A 14386-nucleotide genomic window follows, 5' to 3' on the forward strand; every position below is an offset into this window, starting at 1 on the left:
AGAGTGCGTGTGCGTGCGAGCAGGGGAAGGGCAGAGGGAGAGGGAGAGAGAATCCTCAAGCGGACTCCCCGCCGAACAGGGAGCCCGACGGGGGTCTTGATCCCAGGACCCTGAGATCATGACCTGAGCCGAAATCAAGAGTTGGCCGCTCAACCCACTGAGCCAACCAGGTGCAAAAGCCTCTTTGTGCGGTGCCCAGCGCACAGGAAATGCTCGCTTTCATCATCGCACGATGACACGGGCTGGCCTTGAGGAAGAACTGGAGAAGTCAGGGAAAAGGTACCAGCCATGGGGACCAAGTTGGGAAGAGCAGAGACCGAAGGTGGCAAAGCTCAGCCCCTCACACACACAAACGGTGAAATAAGAACCAAATGGAGCACCAAGACTGATACAAAGGCAGAAGTTTTATTTTAAAAATAGCAACTCTTAATTGGCTGCAGACAAGAGGATTCACCACATGCAAACTCATTTGGCTCTTGTCCTTCACCCACCCCTTTGCTTTCCACAAAAAGAAGAGACTCAAAGAAGGTTCCTTCTGAATGTGTATCACCATTTATTGTAGTTTGCGTTAGGAATCGAACAGAGGACATTGTCTGTGGAGGGGGTGGAAAAAAAGGAAAAGAAAAAGAAAGTCTGTTCTCGTAGCTTAATTTCTTCAAAACACTTCACGGTTTCAGACCCTTTTTTACCCCAAAGGAAATGCAAGAATTCAAGTATGTTAAAGTCGGGAGCAGTAATACAAAATCTTATGTTTGTGTGTGTGTGTGTGGGGGGGTGTTTGTGTGTGGCTTTACAAGCAGGCACACGCCCACGTTTCCTGCACCCCGTTTTTGCTTTGGTAAAGGCCAAGCCCCAAAGGACACGTCCTACAGATGATCCCCTGCCTCGAACTCACAGGCTCCAGAGTTGAGGAATTTCTCTTCCCTCCTAGGATAACTGTAATGGTTTTGAACTGTCCACACCACCCCCCGTGCCCGCCCCCCAAAACCGTTAAGTGATGTAAATCCTGATATACTTGAACACTTCCTTTGCTGCAGCTGTTCCTCAGATTCCTAATAGAGGCCTTATGACAAGGACCAGAGCAACAGGTTCTCTTCATTTTGTTTAGAATAAAAAAACTTTAAAGGGACATTTCAAAAGAAAAAAAAATAAAAACTGAAATTCGAATTCTGAAAATATCTTGCCTTTTTTATTAATCATGTCATCTAACACCAATTAAAAAAAACAAATATGTGAATATGATATAAAAATACGATCCCAGGATTAACACTTTGTTGCAGGCACAGTTATCTCACAGAGTATATGTTTGGAGGGCCAGGGGGAAGGAGTTTATTTTTGTTTTTGCTTCTCTTAAAAAAATCCACAGCAGTGCAAGTTGGGTCAGGAAGGGAGGGGGGTAAGGATTCTTTAGCAGCAAAATGTCCAAGGTTCTCTAATCACAATCAAATCAACGGATATTGGATTGGGGGGGGGGTGAACGGGATGCTGCCCAGACCCATTTGTCATCAATCACTAAAAGACTTCCGTTGCAAAAGCCCCGATGGTGACATAGGAAGGACGAGCTTTATTACATAAGCAATCGTAAAGTGTGTCCCTCAAGCTTTTGACCATGTGTGTCACTTAAATATATGTACAGGAATGGGGCTCCTCTCCTCAACCACGTCCTTGCAGCTCTCCACCGTCTGGTCACTCTTGGGGGGGGGGGGCTCTTGGCGTCTCTGCCAGGCGGGGCCGAAAACATCTGAACAGCGTTTCCACCACCGACGCGGCTTCCGCCTGCCTGGCTGGCCTCGGCTGTGTCTTGCAGAGGGTGGGCACGGGGGACGGTTTAATGGTCACTGTTTTGTTTCTCTCTCATCCAGGCGTGAATCTGTTCTTTCAGTTCTGGCACTGGGAAGAGAAAAGGAGAGGATTAATGGCCCCGGACGGGAGGGCTCTTCCTAGGAGATGCAGCCTGCAGTTCTCTCCAAACAGAAAGAAAAGGCCATTCACTCCCTCACTGACACGAGGACTGAGGAAGCAGCAGGACCCGAGGACTAGACTCCCACAGTGAATCAGAGCAGACAATGTTTTGTGTCTTTCCCGCGAAGTGCCGTAAGCTATGGAAGCTTCTGGATTTGGTAAATCACCCCCTTCTGATGGATCTCTGGCATGGGACTCAGGTGCCACTCCTCTACCTGGTTCCAGCATACTCTCGGTCAGCATCTGTCGGTTGAAGGGGTCCGTGGGAGAGTTGAGCAAGTGCCGCAGGATGATGGAGCGGTCCATGATGGTGCCCGAGGGCAGCCGCACGGGGTCGGTCATCAGGGTGTCCATCAGAGGGTCTGCGGAGACAAAACAAAGCAGACTCTCATCGCGGCATCCAAAACTGAAACTGAAAACGAAACAAAGCCCCTCCTAACAGTGTCTATCCACAGACACAGCAATCGTATGGTCCGACCAGGCCACCAAGTGCAGCCGAAGTTGGCATGAGATATAGATGTCCGCGGTGCCTTTGGGGGAGGGGGACACCCCCTTCGTCAGCTACAGCTGGGGGCGGGGGAACAGAGGAAAAAGACCAGGGCTCTGCCGGAAAGACAGTGGCTGGAGCCCTTCATCCGAGACCTTCCAGGACTCTTCTTTGGAAATGCGAATCCCCTCCGGCACAGGCAAGGCTGATCTTGGCATTTGCATGGTTGGTACTTGGTTTGAAATCAAGATAAGGACTTTTCCCCCCTTTTAACTTACAACAGGAACTAAAAGTAGGCAAATGTAATTTCAGACAACGTGTCTCAAGGAGTAACACTAGCACACCATACAAAAGTTAAAAGCACAGAACGCTGTCTTTTCATGTTACGTGTCTCCAGGTAATTCAAAGAATTCGGCACGAAGAGAGTGGCCCGCTTGCCTCGGAACTCGTCGGGGGCGTCGCTGTAGTCGATTTCTGCGCGCGCGTTCTTGGCCACTATCTCTTCCACCTTCTCCGCGAGGAGCTTAAACTTCTCGATCGCTATGGTGGATTTGATCCCTGCCTTCCGCATCTTCGAGATGACTTCTTCAAACAACTCTTTGCTGTAGGATCTCTGCGAATGAGGGAAGACAATGTGAGAGACATCAATATATTTTAAGTGGGGAAAAAAGCAAGCTGCAGAAAGTGCCTGAAGTATGATCCATTTGTGTCTTTCTAAAAAAGCCCTAAAATGATAACGTGTACATAGTTTTACATGGCTACAAACACATACAGACTGGAGTAACACATACGAGACTGAGCCAGGTCATTACCTCTGAGGAGGACTTTAGGACTGAGGCAAATGAGGGGAATTTTGAATTTTGGAATTATTTTCTACATCAAACATGTATTTCTCTTAAAATCTGAATTTAAATTATTTATTTATTTATTTGAGAGAGCGGGGGAAGGGCAGAGGGAGAACCTCAAGCATACAAGCAGACTCCCTGCTGAGTAGGGAGCCCGACTCAGGGCGCGATCCCAGGACCTTGAGATCATGATGCGACGAAATCAAGAGTCCGACAATTAGCTGACTGAGCCACCCAGGCGCCCCTAAAATTTAAATATTAAAAAGAGAATGAAAATCGCGTCTGTGTGGGGCTTTGAAAGGCACTGTGCCCTGCAACAAATGTCGGCTCTTTTCCCTAAAGGTCAACATGGTGAAAACAACCCAATATGGTTCATAATCAAAAGGAGCTTTATTCTGTTCGTGGTCAATCTTTCTTCCAGAGCTCTCAGCTCAACACTGTTAAATGTCAGGTGCTCTGCTGAGAGGAGCATGAGGGATGGTGGAGAGAGGACAGGTCCCCACCAAAGACCCAGATGAACTTGGACTTGAATTCTGGCTCCACAGTCTACCCACTGGGTAGTCTCAGGCAAACCCCCCTGGGCCCCAGGTTCCTCCGGCATAAAATGGGGGGTGGTAACACCCACCTGACACGTGCCTAATTCATATACATCATTGCCGTTTCGAAATATCACAGCATATCTGAATTTGCATTTATGGCAAAAACACTGGCCACTTGTCAATTCAGTGACAGTGATGCGAACAGAGGAGACTGATCAAGGCCGAGACTCCGAACGATGGCCCAGTAACCCCTGAGCGGTGCCTCCCTTCCAAGGACTCAGACGAATGTCTATGGGATGAATTCATGTCAATACCTGTATTTTCTTAGAGCATGGGGTTGAGATTTCTCAACCTTTCTTCTTTTCTTAACTTCAGTTTCCAAGTGAGTGTACGCACCCACACGGAAGAGAGAGGGAAGGGCACGCACTAGCATCGGCCTGGCAGGAATCCTAAAAGCCATCTCGTAATCTCGTACAATCCTGAAAAGTTCCGAGAGCCTCAAGTGTAGTTTTCTGAAACTAAACTACTACACGGATTCAGCAAATGCCTTATTTGACATCTCCTTCTTATGAGCCAGGAAGCCACAGTCTCCATCCCTTTGGGGAGGGGCACGGCGGATAAGTGGCCAAAAGATTATAGGAAGATGTTGGAAGGGCAAAATTAAAATATTGCACACAGGGACTTATTGTGGGTTGGGCGTTGCAACTGAGACAATTTCACTTTGAACTGCTCTTTGTAACAAGGAGCCACTTGCTATCCTTGTGAAACATCACCCACTCTATTTCTCAAAACGATGATGAGTTTTTAACCAACTGACTTGTGCTTACTTATAAGTCAACTTCTAAGAGCAGTGTGGTGGGCATTATCAGAAATCAAAGGCAACCCGCGATAAGGGGACATGGCATTCAGCCTCATGGAGCAATGGAATCAATGCATGGAAAAAAGGCACATTACTGAGCTGCTGCTTCGAGTCTGATGTGGGTTGGGTCAGAGACGCAGTCGTTCTTGTCCTCAAGGATCTTACAGAGTCTTTCAAAAATTAAACACAGAAATATCTACAAATCATATATCTGATGAAGGCCTTGTATCCAGAATATATAAAGAACTCCTACAATTCAACAACAAAATACAAACGATCCATTTAAAAAAAAAAATGGTGAAGGACTTGAATAGCCATTTCTCCAAAAAAGATATACAGATGGCTGAGAAGCACATGAAATTTGTCATTATGAAAATGTGAATCAGAACCACAGTGAAGTACCACTTCACTCCCACTAGGGTGGCTATTAAAAAAAAATGAAAAAATAACAAGTGCTGGTGAGGATGTGAAGAAACTGAAATGAGACCCCTGGTCCACCGCTGGTGGGAATGGAAAATGGTTTGGCCATTGTGCGACACAGTGGGAAAGGTCCTGGAAAAGTTCAACATCGTATTACTGTAAGATTCAGCGATTCTACTCCTGAGTATATACCCAAAAGAATTAAAAACAGGCAGGGGCGCCTGGGTGGCTCAGTCGTTAAGCGCCTGCATTCAGCTCAGGTCATGATCCCAGGGTCCTGGGATTGAGCCCCACATCGGGCTCCCTGCTCAGCGGGGAACCTGCTTCTCCCTCTGCCTGCCACTCCCCCTGCTTGTGTTCCTCTCTCACTGTGTCTCTCTGTTAAATAAATAAATAAATAAAATCTTAAAAAAAAAATTAAAAACAGGTATTCCAATACTTGGTCACAAATGTTCAGCGCGTACCATTTATAACAGCCAAACGGTGGAAACAACTCAAAGGTCCACCAATGGATGAACAGATGAGCACATCATGATAGATCCACGTAATGAGATATTATTCAACCATAAGAAAGGAATGAAGTACTGTACATGGATGAACCTCAAAAACATTATGCTAAAGAAGCTAGACACAAAAGGTAACAAATTGTATTATTTCATTTACATGAAATATCCAGAATAGGCAACAGGTAAATCTAAAATTAGGTAAAACAAAGACAGAAAGCAGATCAGTGGTTGCCCAGGGCGGGAGTGATGGGGGGATGGACAGTGCCTGCTTAACGAATATGGCATTTCCTTCTGGGGGAGATGTTTGCATATGATGCTGGAACCAGAGAGAGGTGGAGGTTGCATAACACTGGGAATGCACAAAAGTCACCAAACTGTGCACTTTAAAATGGTGAATCTTGGGGCGCCTGGGTGGCTCAGTCGTTGAGCGTCTGCCTTCAGCTCGGGTCATGGTCCCAGGGTCCTGGGATCGAGCCCCGCATCAGGCTCCCTGCTTGGCGGGAAGCCTGCTTCTCCCTCTCCCACTCCCCCTGCTTGTGTTCCCTCTCTCGCTGTGTCTCGCTCTCTCAAATAAATAAATAAAATCTTAAAAAAAATAAAATAAAATGGGTGAATCTTATGTGAATTCCACCTCAATTAAAAAAAACAAAAACAAAAGGAAAGATGGATAGGAGAAATGTGACTTCAGATGGGCTCTTTATTCTTTATTTTCATTTTATTTTACTTTTCAAAGATTTTATTTATTGATTTTACAGAGAGAGAGAGAGAGAGCACTTGAGTGCGAGCAGGGGGAGGGGCAGAGGGGGAAGGGAGAGACTCTTTTTTTTTTTTTTTAGATTTTATTTATTTATTTGACAGAGAGAGACACAGCGAGAGAGGGAACACAAGCAGGGGGAGTGGGAGAGGGAGAAGCAGGCTTCCCGCGGAGCAGGGAGCCCGATGCGGGGCTCGATCCCAGGACCCTGGGACCATGACCTGAGCCGAAGGCAGACGCTCAACGACTGAGCCACCCAGGCGTCCCTCTTTATTCTTTTTTTCTGAACAGACCCCAGTGCTAATGGACAGTGCTCCAGGAACAGCAGACCTGCAGTCCATGCACAAAGTCTGTCCATGAGAGCTAGTCCTGCATGGCCATCAATGCAGCACACAGAGTCCCCCTAAAGCCTCCCTGTCCAAGGCACCCTCATCTCCAGGACAACTGTTCTCCACTCCTCCTCTGACAAGGGGCTCTCTCCTCCAGTCTGTGAGCATAAAGCTCATTGGCTCTTCATGCCAGTCCTCCTGTCACCTCTTCCGGACACTTGTCTTTAGCCTGCTCTTGGCTGACGGGGAGAGAAGCTTCTGAGTATCTTTCCTTGCACGGCCGCCATTTTCTTCTTCCTTGGTCTTCCCAGACATACCAGGCCAAACCAAGACCACCGCTCCCAAAGGAGAAAACAAAATTCCACTACTATTCCCCTGGAGCTTTCTAGACTTCCAACCTTCCTTCCTCAGCCCCCCAAACCCTCTTCTGAGACGATCATCAGGGCCCTAATCAGCTTACAGCCACTATAAATGGAAAATGCCCAACAATCAGAACAAACACCACACTGTAAAAGGAAGCAAAAAGCCCACGTAAAATGTTTTCCTGTCCATGGTGACACTGGCACATGTATGTCTTTGCTTCATGAGTCTGGAAGAGCAGGGCTATTTAGACATTCAAGAAAAGCCATGTGCCACGGTGCAAAAAGTGTGGCCTACGACTCAAGCCGGGTGCCACCACAGGCCCCCACCCCACCCCACAGGTTATTACTGGGCACTGTCCCCCACTTGGTCTTCACCATCTCACGGGCTGTGCTGTGTTTATTCACACTGCAAGTTGGTTACCTGTACCACTCGTGATGTGGCAGCCACAGCAAGGCCTACCAGCAAGACCCTGCTACGTGACTCTTCCAAGTCTCTTATAGTAAAGAGCAGAACAGTCTCTGGGGACTTCTCACACCGTGACCTCTGGCCGGGCTACCACAGCCTGGCTGCAGTCGGCCTGCTGTCCAGCAGACACCCCCATCCGGATGGGGGTGCATCTTTGTTTTGTTTGTCTTAACTGCAGACTGCCACTTACCGTCCATAGGTCAGCATGGGCAGTATTGTAGTTATCGGCTAGAAAAACATCCTTGCACCTCCCCACAGTAACTGCAAACTCTTACCCCCTCTCCTATACCACCTTTTTTTTTAGGATTTTATTTATCTGACACAGAGAGAGAGAGAGAGAGAGAGAGAGAGAACAAGCAGGGGGAGCAGCAGAGGGAGCAGGAGAAGCAGGCTCTCTGCTGAGCAGGAAGCCCAATGCAGGGCCTGATCCCAGGACCCTGGAATCGTGACCTGAGCTGAAGGCAGACCCTTAACCTACTTAGCCACCCAGGCGCCCCTATAACACCACTTTTTATGGAAAACCCACTTTAGACATATGTGTTGTTTCCCCCTGTAGGCACTCTGTCAAGACCGACTCTCTTGCTTACATCCAAAAGTACCCACATATGTGAATTATATCTCAGTAAAGCTGTTATTAAAAAAAGTAGTACCTACAATTTCCATATTTTACTATCATTCCTTTGGGTGGGATATGGGTGAAGAACCTTCGAGAACCCCTACTGCTAGTTAACCTGAAACGTGAGTGAGATTTAGACAGAGAGTGTGAACAAAGATGGAGAGACAGGGCGCCTGGGTGGCTCAGCTGGTTAAGCGACTGCCTTCGGCTCAGGTCATGATCCTGGAGTCCCGGGATCGAGTCCCGCATCGGCTCCCTGCTCGGCAGGGAGTCTGCTTCTCCCTCTGACCCTCCCCCCCCATGTGCTTTCTCTCTCTCTCATTCTCTCTCTCAAATACATAAAATCTTTAAAAAAAGAAAAAAAAAGATGGAGAGACAGATGAGCATAGAACTTTTTGGGTGTTTTAAGTAGAAGGCAGAGAGGCTGGGAGCACCTGCTCAGGGCCAGACTGCCTGGGTGTGAACCCTGCCTCTATCCCATACTCCCTGCTGCCTGGAGCAAGCTGCGTCAACTCTCTGTGCCTCAGTTTCCTCAGGTAAAAATGAGGAATCTAATAGAACCTATACCACAGGATTTTGCGAGGATTAAGTCAACGAAAACAAGCCCAGTGGTTAGAACTTGGTATTCAAATGATAAACGTCAGCTCTCAGGATGCTGCCATGATGCAGGACAGAACACGGCTGGTGGAGGAGCCCTTTATGAGACTGCTGGGAAGTCAGGGGGTGGGGGTGCTTGGCCTACATGGGCAGGTGTGGAAATCACAAACACGGAATGGGCGTCATGACAGCGGCGGACACAAGGAATAGAGCAGAGCGGACTGGGAAGACAACCACACGAGGTCTGAAACCACAAATCGCAGTAACAGCAGCACCAGCGCGGGGCGCTTGGGAAGCAGACCGGGACCCCGAGCCCCTGAGAAGGCTGGACCTTGGTGGGAAGGTGATGGATCTGCTGCATGAGGCCCTTGGCAGGATGGGCCAGGAACCCCACTGGAGACGGATCCGGGAGCCAAATCGGCTTTCACACCCGAAGGAAAAGAGCTGATTCATCTTCATTTACACCAGACAAGATCCCCTGGCCCATGTGGTGATCACTTCCACTTACGTACTAAAAACCTCCCAAACCACAAGTTGAAAAGTATCGCTTCCCCTGATTCCAAGTGGGGAAAACCCAGGGACAGATGGGTCTGCCAGGAAGTCCAGAGAGATGCGAACTCTGGCCAGCCGGGTCGGCAGCCTGAGGCCCCGGTCTCCCCCTGCAACGGCCTGCTCCCCGGGCACTGACCTGGTCGTCAGCAATGGCTTTGGCGAACCGGGCACAGTCCAGCTGCAGGTAAATATCCGTCAGTTGGTCCAACAGCTTCTTTGGTTCAAAGCCGTACTTCTCAGGGTTTTCAACTTTCAGGTCACGGCACTTGGGGCCACAGAGTTGCTGAAGATTAAAGTTCAGCATTGCAGCCAATCGGGGTCCAAGTTCCTAGGAAATCACAGGTAAGAGGACAATTCGTGCTGTTGAGACAAGCGAGAAGGACCAAAACTCCCATTTCAGTGGAGGAACATGAATTGGCTGGATTAATCTTCAAAGAATCCCTTAGATGTACTGTGAGTCATAAGCTGAAGGACATTTATATGCAAAATTTTCTTTATTCTCCATCTCCAATCCAGTAATTCTAACACCTAATAATGTTACAGGTTGGTGGAGTATCTATAAATACGAACAGAAGGCAACCTTTTCTTTAAATTCACGCTTTCAATGATAAAAACAAGTCACTCCAAATTCACTGAGAAGCAGGTAAGAGGGAAAATCACTCATAATTCCATCTCAAATAATTTATTATAGTTTCCTAACAATCAAAGACTCGCTGAGCTGGGAGTTCCTAAACATAAAATAAATCATGTTTTTAGTGCAGGGATTGGCCAACTGCTACCTGCAGGCCGAATCTGGCCCAAATGCTTGTTTTTATGAAGCCTTATTCAAACAGCCATACTTACTTGTTTATATGTATTTTTTCTGTTACTGCTTTTGTGCTACAACAGCCAAGTAGCCGTGCCAGACTGTGCAGCCCACAATGTCTAACTCTTTACTATCTGGGCTTTGTAGGAAAAGTTAAAAGAAATTCCATTTGCAAGCCCCAGGGAAGCAAGGGTCTGAACTATCTTGTTTAAATTAGTTGCGGTGTTTGCATGCTTTCAATAGTGAGCTCGGCTTTGTTTCACGTTCCACTGCTCCTTTATGAAGAGAAGTGAAATGGAAAACGGACAGAGGAGACTCATTGCTGAGAGGCACCCAGGCCAGGGTGTGGCGAGAATGCTGAGCCGAACGGGGAGCATGGACACTGGAGGAAGTGAGGAATAAAATTACGTTCCATTGTAAACCTGTCTCCACATCTCCAGGCAATCAATGACCAGCTTCCAGGCCCCTTCCTTGACTTCGTCACCACCCTTGTCCCGGCCACGCCATAAAGCTTCTGTGCCGTGCGGCAGCGGGAGGGCAGGGGTCAACACAAAGCAGCGATCTTCAGTTAGGTCACTCAGTTCCCATTTCAGAAGCAGGACTCAGGGCTTCATAGTGTCAAGGCCACATATTCTGACTACCTTCAGTCTGTCATAAACCCCAATTATGGCTCTCATTACCCTTTGGCTTCTTGAGTGTAACAAAGCTACAACCAGGAGAACCACAGATCTTACCCATTATCAGTGATTTCTACTTACTATAATTCCTAACTGATGCTACTTTCTACTTTTCCTATAAATAAAATACAGGAATCAATAACAATAAAAATATGTCACAGCTTCAGCATTAATAATCCCATGTGCTATGTAAGCAGAAAGCGAATTACGTTATTTTTGGAAGAGACTTGTTTGCAGACTTTTTCGGTCTTGCCCCAGAGTGCTAGATCACTTAGCGTAACTGGGAACAAAATCAGCATCGAGCTTTCACTTAGCAACTCGGAGCTGAAACGTCCAGGATCTCAGTAACCACCTTTAGTGACAGGTGACGGAGCTTGACTGTGGAATCCGACACACAAAATAAACATCGCGAAGTTTCTACTCACCGGCCTGAGGAACGGCTTCTGGACCTGCTTCGTGAGGATATGGAACATGTCCACGGTTTCTGTTGCCAAGGCGAGATAGGAGCGGGACACCCGCTCGTCCTGGGCGAGCTGGGACTGGCGGGCTTGCTGCTGGTCCTAGGAAGGCCGAGCAGAAGTCAGCGCTGGCCGAGAGCTCACCGGCGCGCCCAGCGTGAAGGAGAACGGGACGAGAGCACAACAAAGCCCACAAGCTGAGGGGATGAGAATGACCCAAACCAGAGAATTTTCCAGATAACTGAAGTTTATTCTTTTTCAGCGTGAGAACTCTCTGGGTCTCTGAGTCAGGTGACCCTGACACACTGTTTAACTTACATGAGCTCCTGTTTCCTCAGAGAAGTCACTAAAAGAAGTCACCTCCAACTTCTGTGCGGGATGAAATTAGTGAATCTTCCATCACACCTGATACATGTGGTTGCTAATCCAGGACAGTGTGTTTCCCAGAATAACAACTTGTAGTCACTACTATTTTAAAAACATGTGCTGTGCTATGCCACGATACTGGGGCCTAGAGGTTTTGCCCCTACACCAAGAGCCTCCAGATTGCTAAGGTTTTGAGTTTTCGTCTCGCTGTACTCTCAGGGTGTCGCCCCGGACAACTGTCAGCATGCTTGCCTCTGGCACCATCTTCCTCCTTCATTTTTGCCAGGGGCCGGGAAACAAGGTAAAAAGGTGTGCTTGACTCGGGGGTAAAGCAAGGTGGAGCACTGAAGGCTCTGGGATGCAGAAAACACCCAGGAACAGCAGTAAAGTCGGAAATTCTTGTATCTCGGCTCAGAGGCCATTTTACTTCATGCTGAGGGGAGGGCAGTAGCCAGAGCAGCTGATGCCGCCACAGGAGGACCTCCTGGGGCAGTGCCCTCTGAGAGGGTGCGTGGGGGAGGCTGTTACCCAGTGATGCTGGGTAACCTGCCCACTGCCCCCTTGGCCAAGAATGCGCCTACAGAACACACGTCGAAGCGGGAAGACATAAGAACAAGGTGAGAACTAGTGCAATGCGTGTCTGCATGTCACACGCTTTCCTCCACACATGGTATCCGGGCCCTCGTCCAGGCCAGGCTCACCTTCAGGCACTGGAGCGCAGAACATGACCATCAGGCTCGCAGGCCTCATGAAGCTTAGCTCGCAGGCAGGGAGACAAGCAATAAACAAACACCCACACAGACGCATAACAAGTCTGAGAGTGATGGAGAAAAGGCAAGCAGAAGAAGAGAGTGGTCAGGGACAGCCTCTGAGAAGGTGACAGTTAGGTGGATGTCTGAAGAAGAGACTCAGCAGAAATCTGGGGCAACGGTGCTCCCAGTCGAGGGAACAGCAAGCGTGTCGCAGGAGGGCAAGGAGGCCCATGTGGTTTGGGGAGAGTGGGTGACGGGGAACATGGTGGGCCGGAGGCCCACTCTAATTCGGGACTGGACTCTGTGTGAGAAGGGAAGCCTGGACGAGTTCTGAGTCAAGTGGTGATAGTGAGCAAACAGGTTTTAACAGCATCCCTCTGGTATGGACACGGGCAAGAGTGGAGGCGAGAGACCGGTCAGAGAGGCTACAGCAAGCCAGGCAAGAGAGGGCTGTGGCCTGGAGGTGGGGCAAGAGGCCAGATACGGGCATTTTAGGGTAGAGTCTTGAGGCACTTGGTGAGGGAGAAGAATCAAGGAAGACTCCCAAGTGTTGGGTCAGAGCACTTAACAGAATACAGTGGTCACTCAGTGAGGCTGGGCCGACCCGGAGAGGACATGTGGAGGACCCCACCGAGGGATCCTATTAGACCACCGGGCAGAGGGGCAAGTCAATAGCTGGTTGGTGAAGCAGGTCTGGAGTCAGGAGAGATAGGAGCTGAGGAGACACCTTCTGGAATCTTTAGAATACAGACCGTTAAACAGATGAGATCGCCCAGCACTGTGTTTGAGCCGGGGCACCAGGCCTCGCGTGGGAGTGCTTCTGGCTGCCTGACAGGGTTTGGGGTAGGAGGGTACATCACTGGCCCGAGATGGTAACTGTCCTGCCACGTCGGTGCAGTCTCTCCTAATAACGAACTACTGCTACAGCAAGATTCCGCTGCACTCACGATTCCAACGAGCACCCTCGCTGAGAGACAGCAACCTCAGGCGCGGGCGTGGGGAGAGAAGGGGAGAACCTGAGGGCCGAGCAGCGGCGTCCTCCAGCATTCAGACGACGGGCCGTGGGAGGAGCAGGCATGGAGGGGGGTGGCAGAAGGTGACTTCAAGGTCAAACGGACAGGACGTCGGGAATAGCACTTGCTTGAAAGGATTGTTTATGCTGTCTTCTCGTCCACGAGCACGGAAGAGTCAACAGGAATTGTTCGGCCATCTCACAAGCAAATGCTAGCAAGCGCTGACCGCGAATGAGATAATGTGCCACAGACCAGTATCGCACCAGCTCCGCCGTTAGCCGGGCTGAGAGGAGCATCTCGGGCGACATAAAGTGGGTGCTACAGAAGCAGAGAGAAAGGTGAAGATGTGCAGCCGCGCTGACTGGGGTGGTCCCAGCACGAGCGACCACCTGCACAGGACCTTACTCAAAGAACGGGGAGGGTTTTAATACGTAAGGATGGAACGTAGAGAACCGTGGACAGAAGGAATGTCTCAGGGCACATGAAACAACAGAAGCTAGCCAGTCCTGAGCTACGTGGTGACATCTACCGTTCCTCCTCATTGCTTTTCTGCAAAGCAGGGATCGTCTCTGGTTTGTGGACAAGGAAACAGAGATGAAGGAACTCTGAAGGCATGGCAGTGTCTGTTCTCAAACCCAGGTGCCCTTGACTCCAAAGCCGGAGCTCCTTCAACTGGCCTCATCTGCTTCCCAGCCTGTTCTGCAAGGGCCTGGGGACCGGTCCGGGTTGGAGCCAACAGACCGGAATGGGAAGTAAAGCTTGGAAGGATCTCTTAGAGCCACCGTGGCGGGGGGCCATGGAGCAACAAGTCTGGGCCACCTCCCGCCTCTGGGACATGGCGGGGTGCAGGAGGCACAGTAGCAAAACAGTCTAACGGGTGTGTAGACGTGAATACGAGGGTAGAGGGTAGGCCGGACTCGGACAGGTGCCAGTGCAGTGCCAAGGACAAAGAGGAAAACCACCGCATCATCTCAAGAATACGGTAAGAGGGGTTCTAGCAGTGTGGCAGCCCGGACGCGGG

At 49.3% G+C, this 14386-nt stretch overlaps 1 protein-coding gene across 1 annotated transcript in view; it reads right to left on the reverse strand.

The window, feature by feature from the left end:
* Window positions 1-533: 533 nt before the first annotated feature.
* The window catches only part of UBE4B (ubiquitination factor E4B), a 128815-nt gene continuing 114962 nt past the window's right edge, over window positions 534-14386 (reverse strand). Inside the window, exons 23-27 of the mRNA XM_028108147.2 lie at window positions 11202-11336; window positions 9431-9622; window positions 2888-3062; window positions 2178-2324; window positions 534-1890 (exon numbers count right to left, since the gene is read on the reverse strand). Coding sequence (XP_027963948.1) covers window positions 1829-1890; window positions 2178-2324; window positions 2888-3062; window positions 9431-9622; window positions 11202-11336 — 711 coding nt within the window. The 3' untranslated portion in view covers window positions 534-1828. The remainder of the gene's footprint in view (window positions 1891-2177; window positions 2325-2887; window positions 3063-9430; window positions 9623-11201; window positions 11337-14386) is intronic.

Source organism: Eumetopias jubatus, unplaced genomic scaffold, assembly GCF_037043125.1.
Source record: "Eumetopias jubatus isolate StellerSeaLion01/CBP00866 unplaced genomic scaffold, mEumJub1_p1.0 scaffold_4, whole genome shotgun sequence".
Taxonomy (NCBI): Eukaryota; Metazoa; Chordata; class Mammalia; order Carnivora; family Otariidae; genus Eumetopias; species Eumetopias jubatus.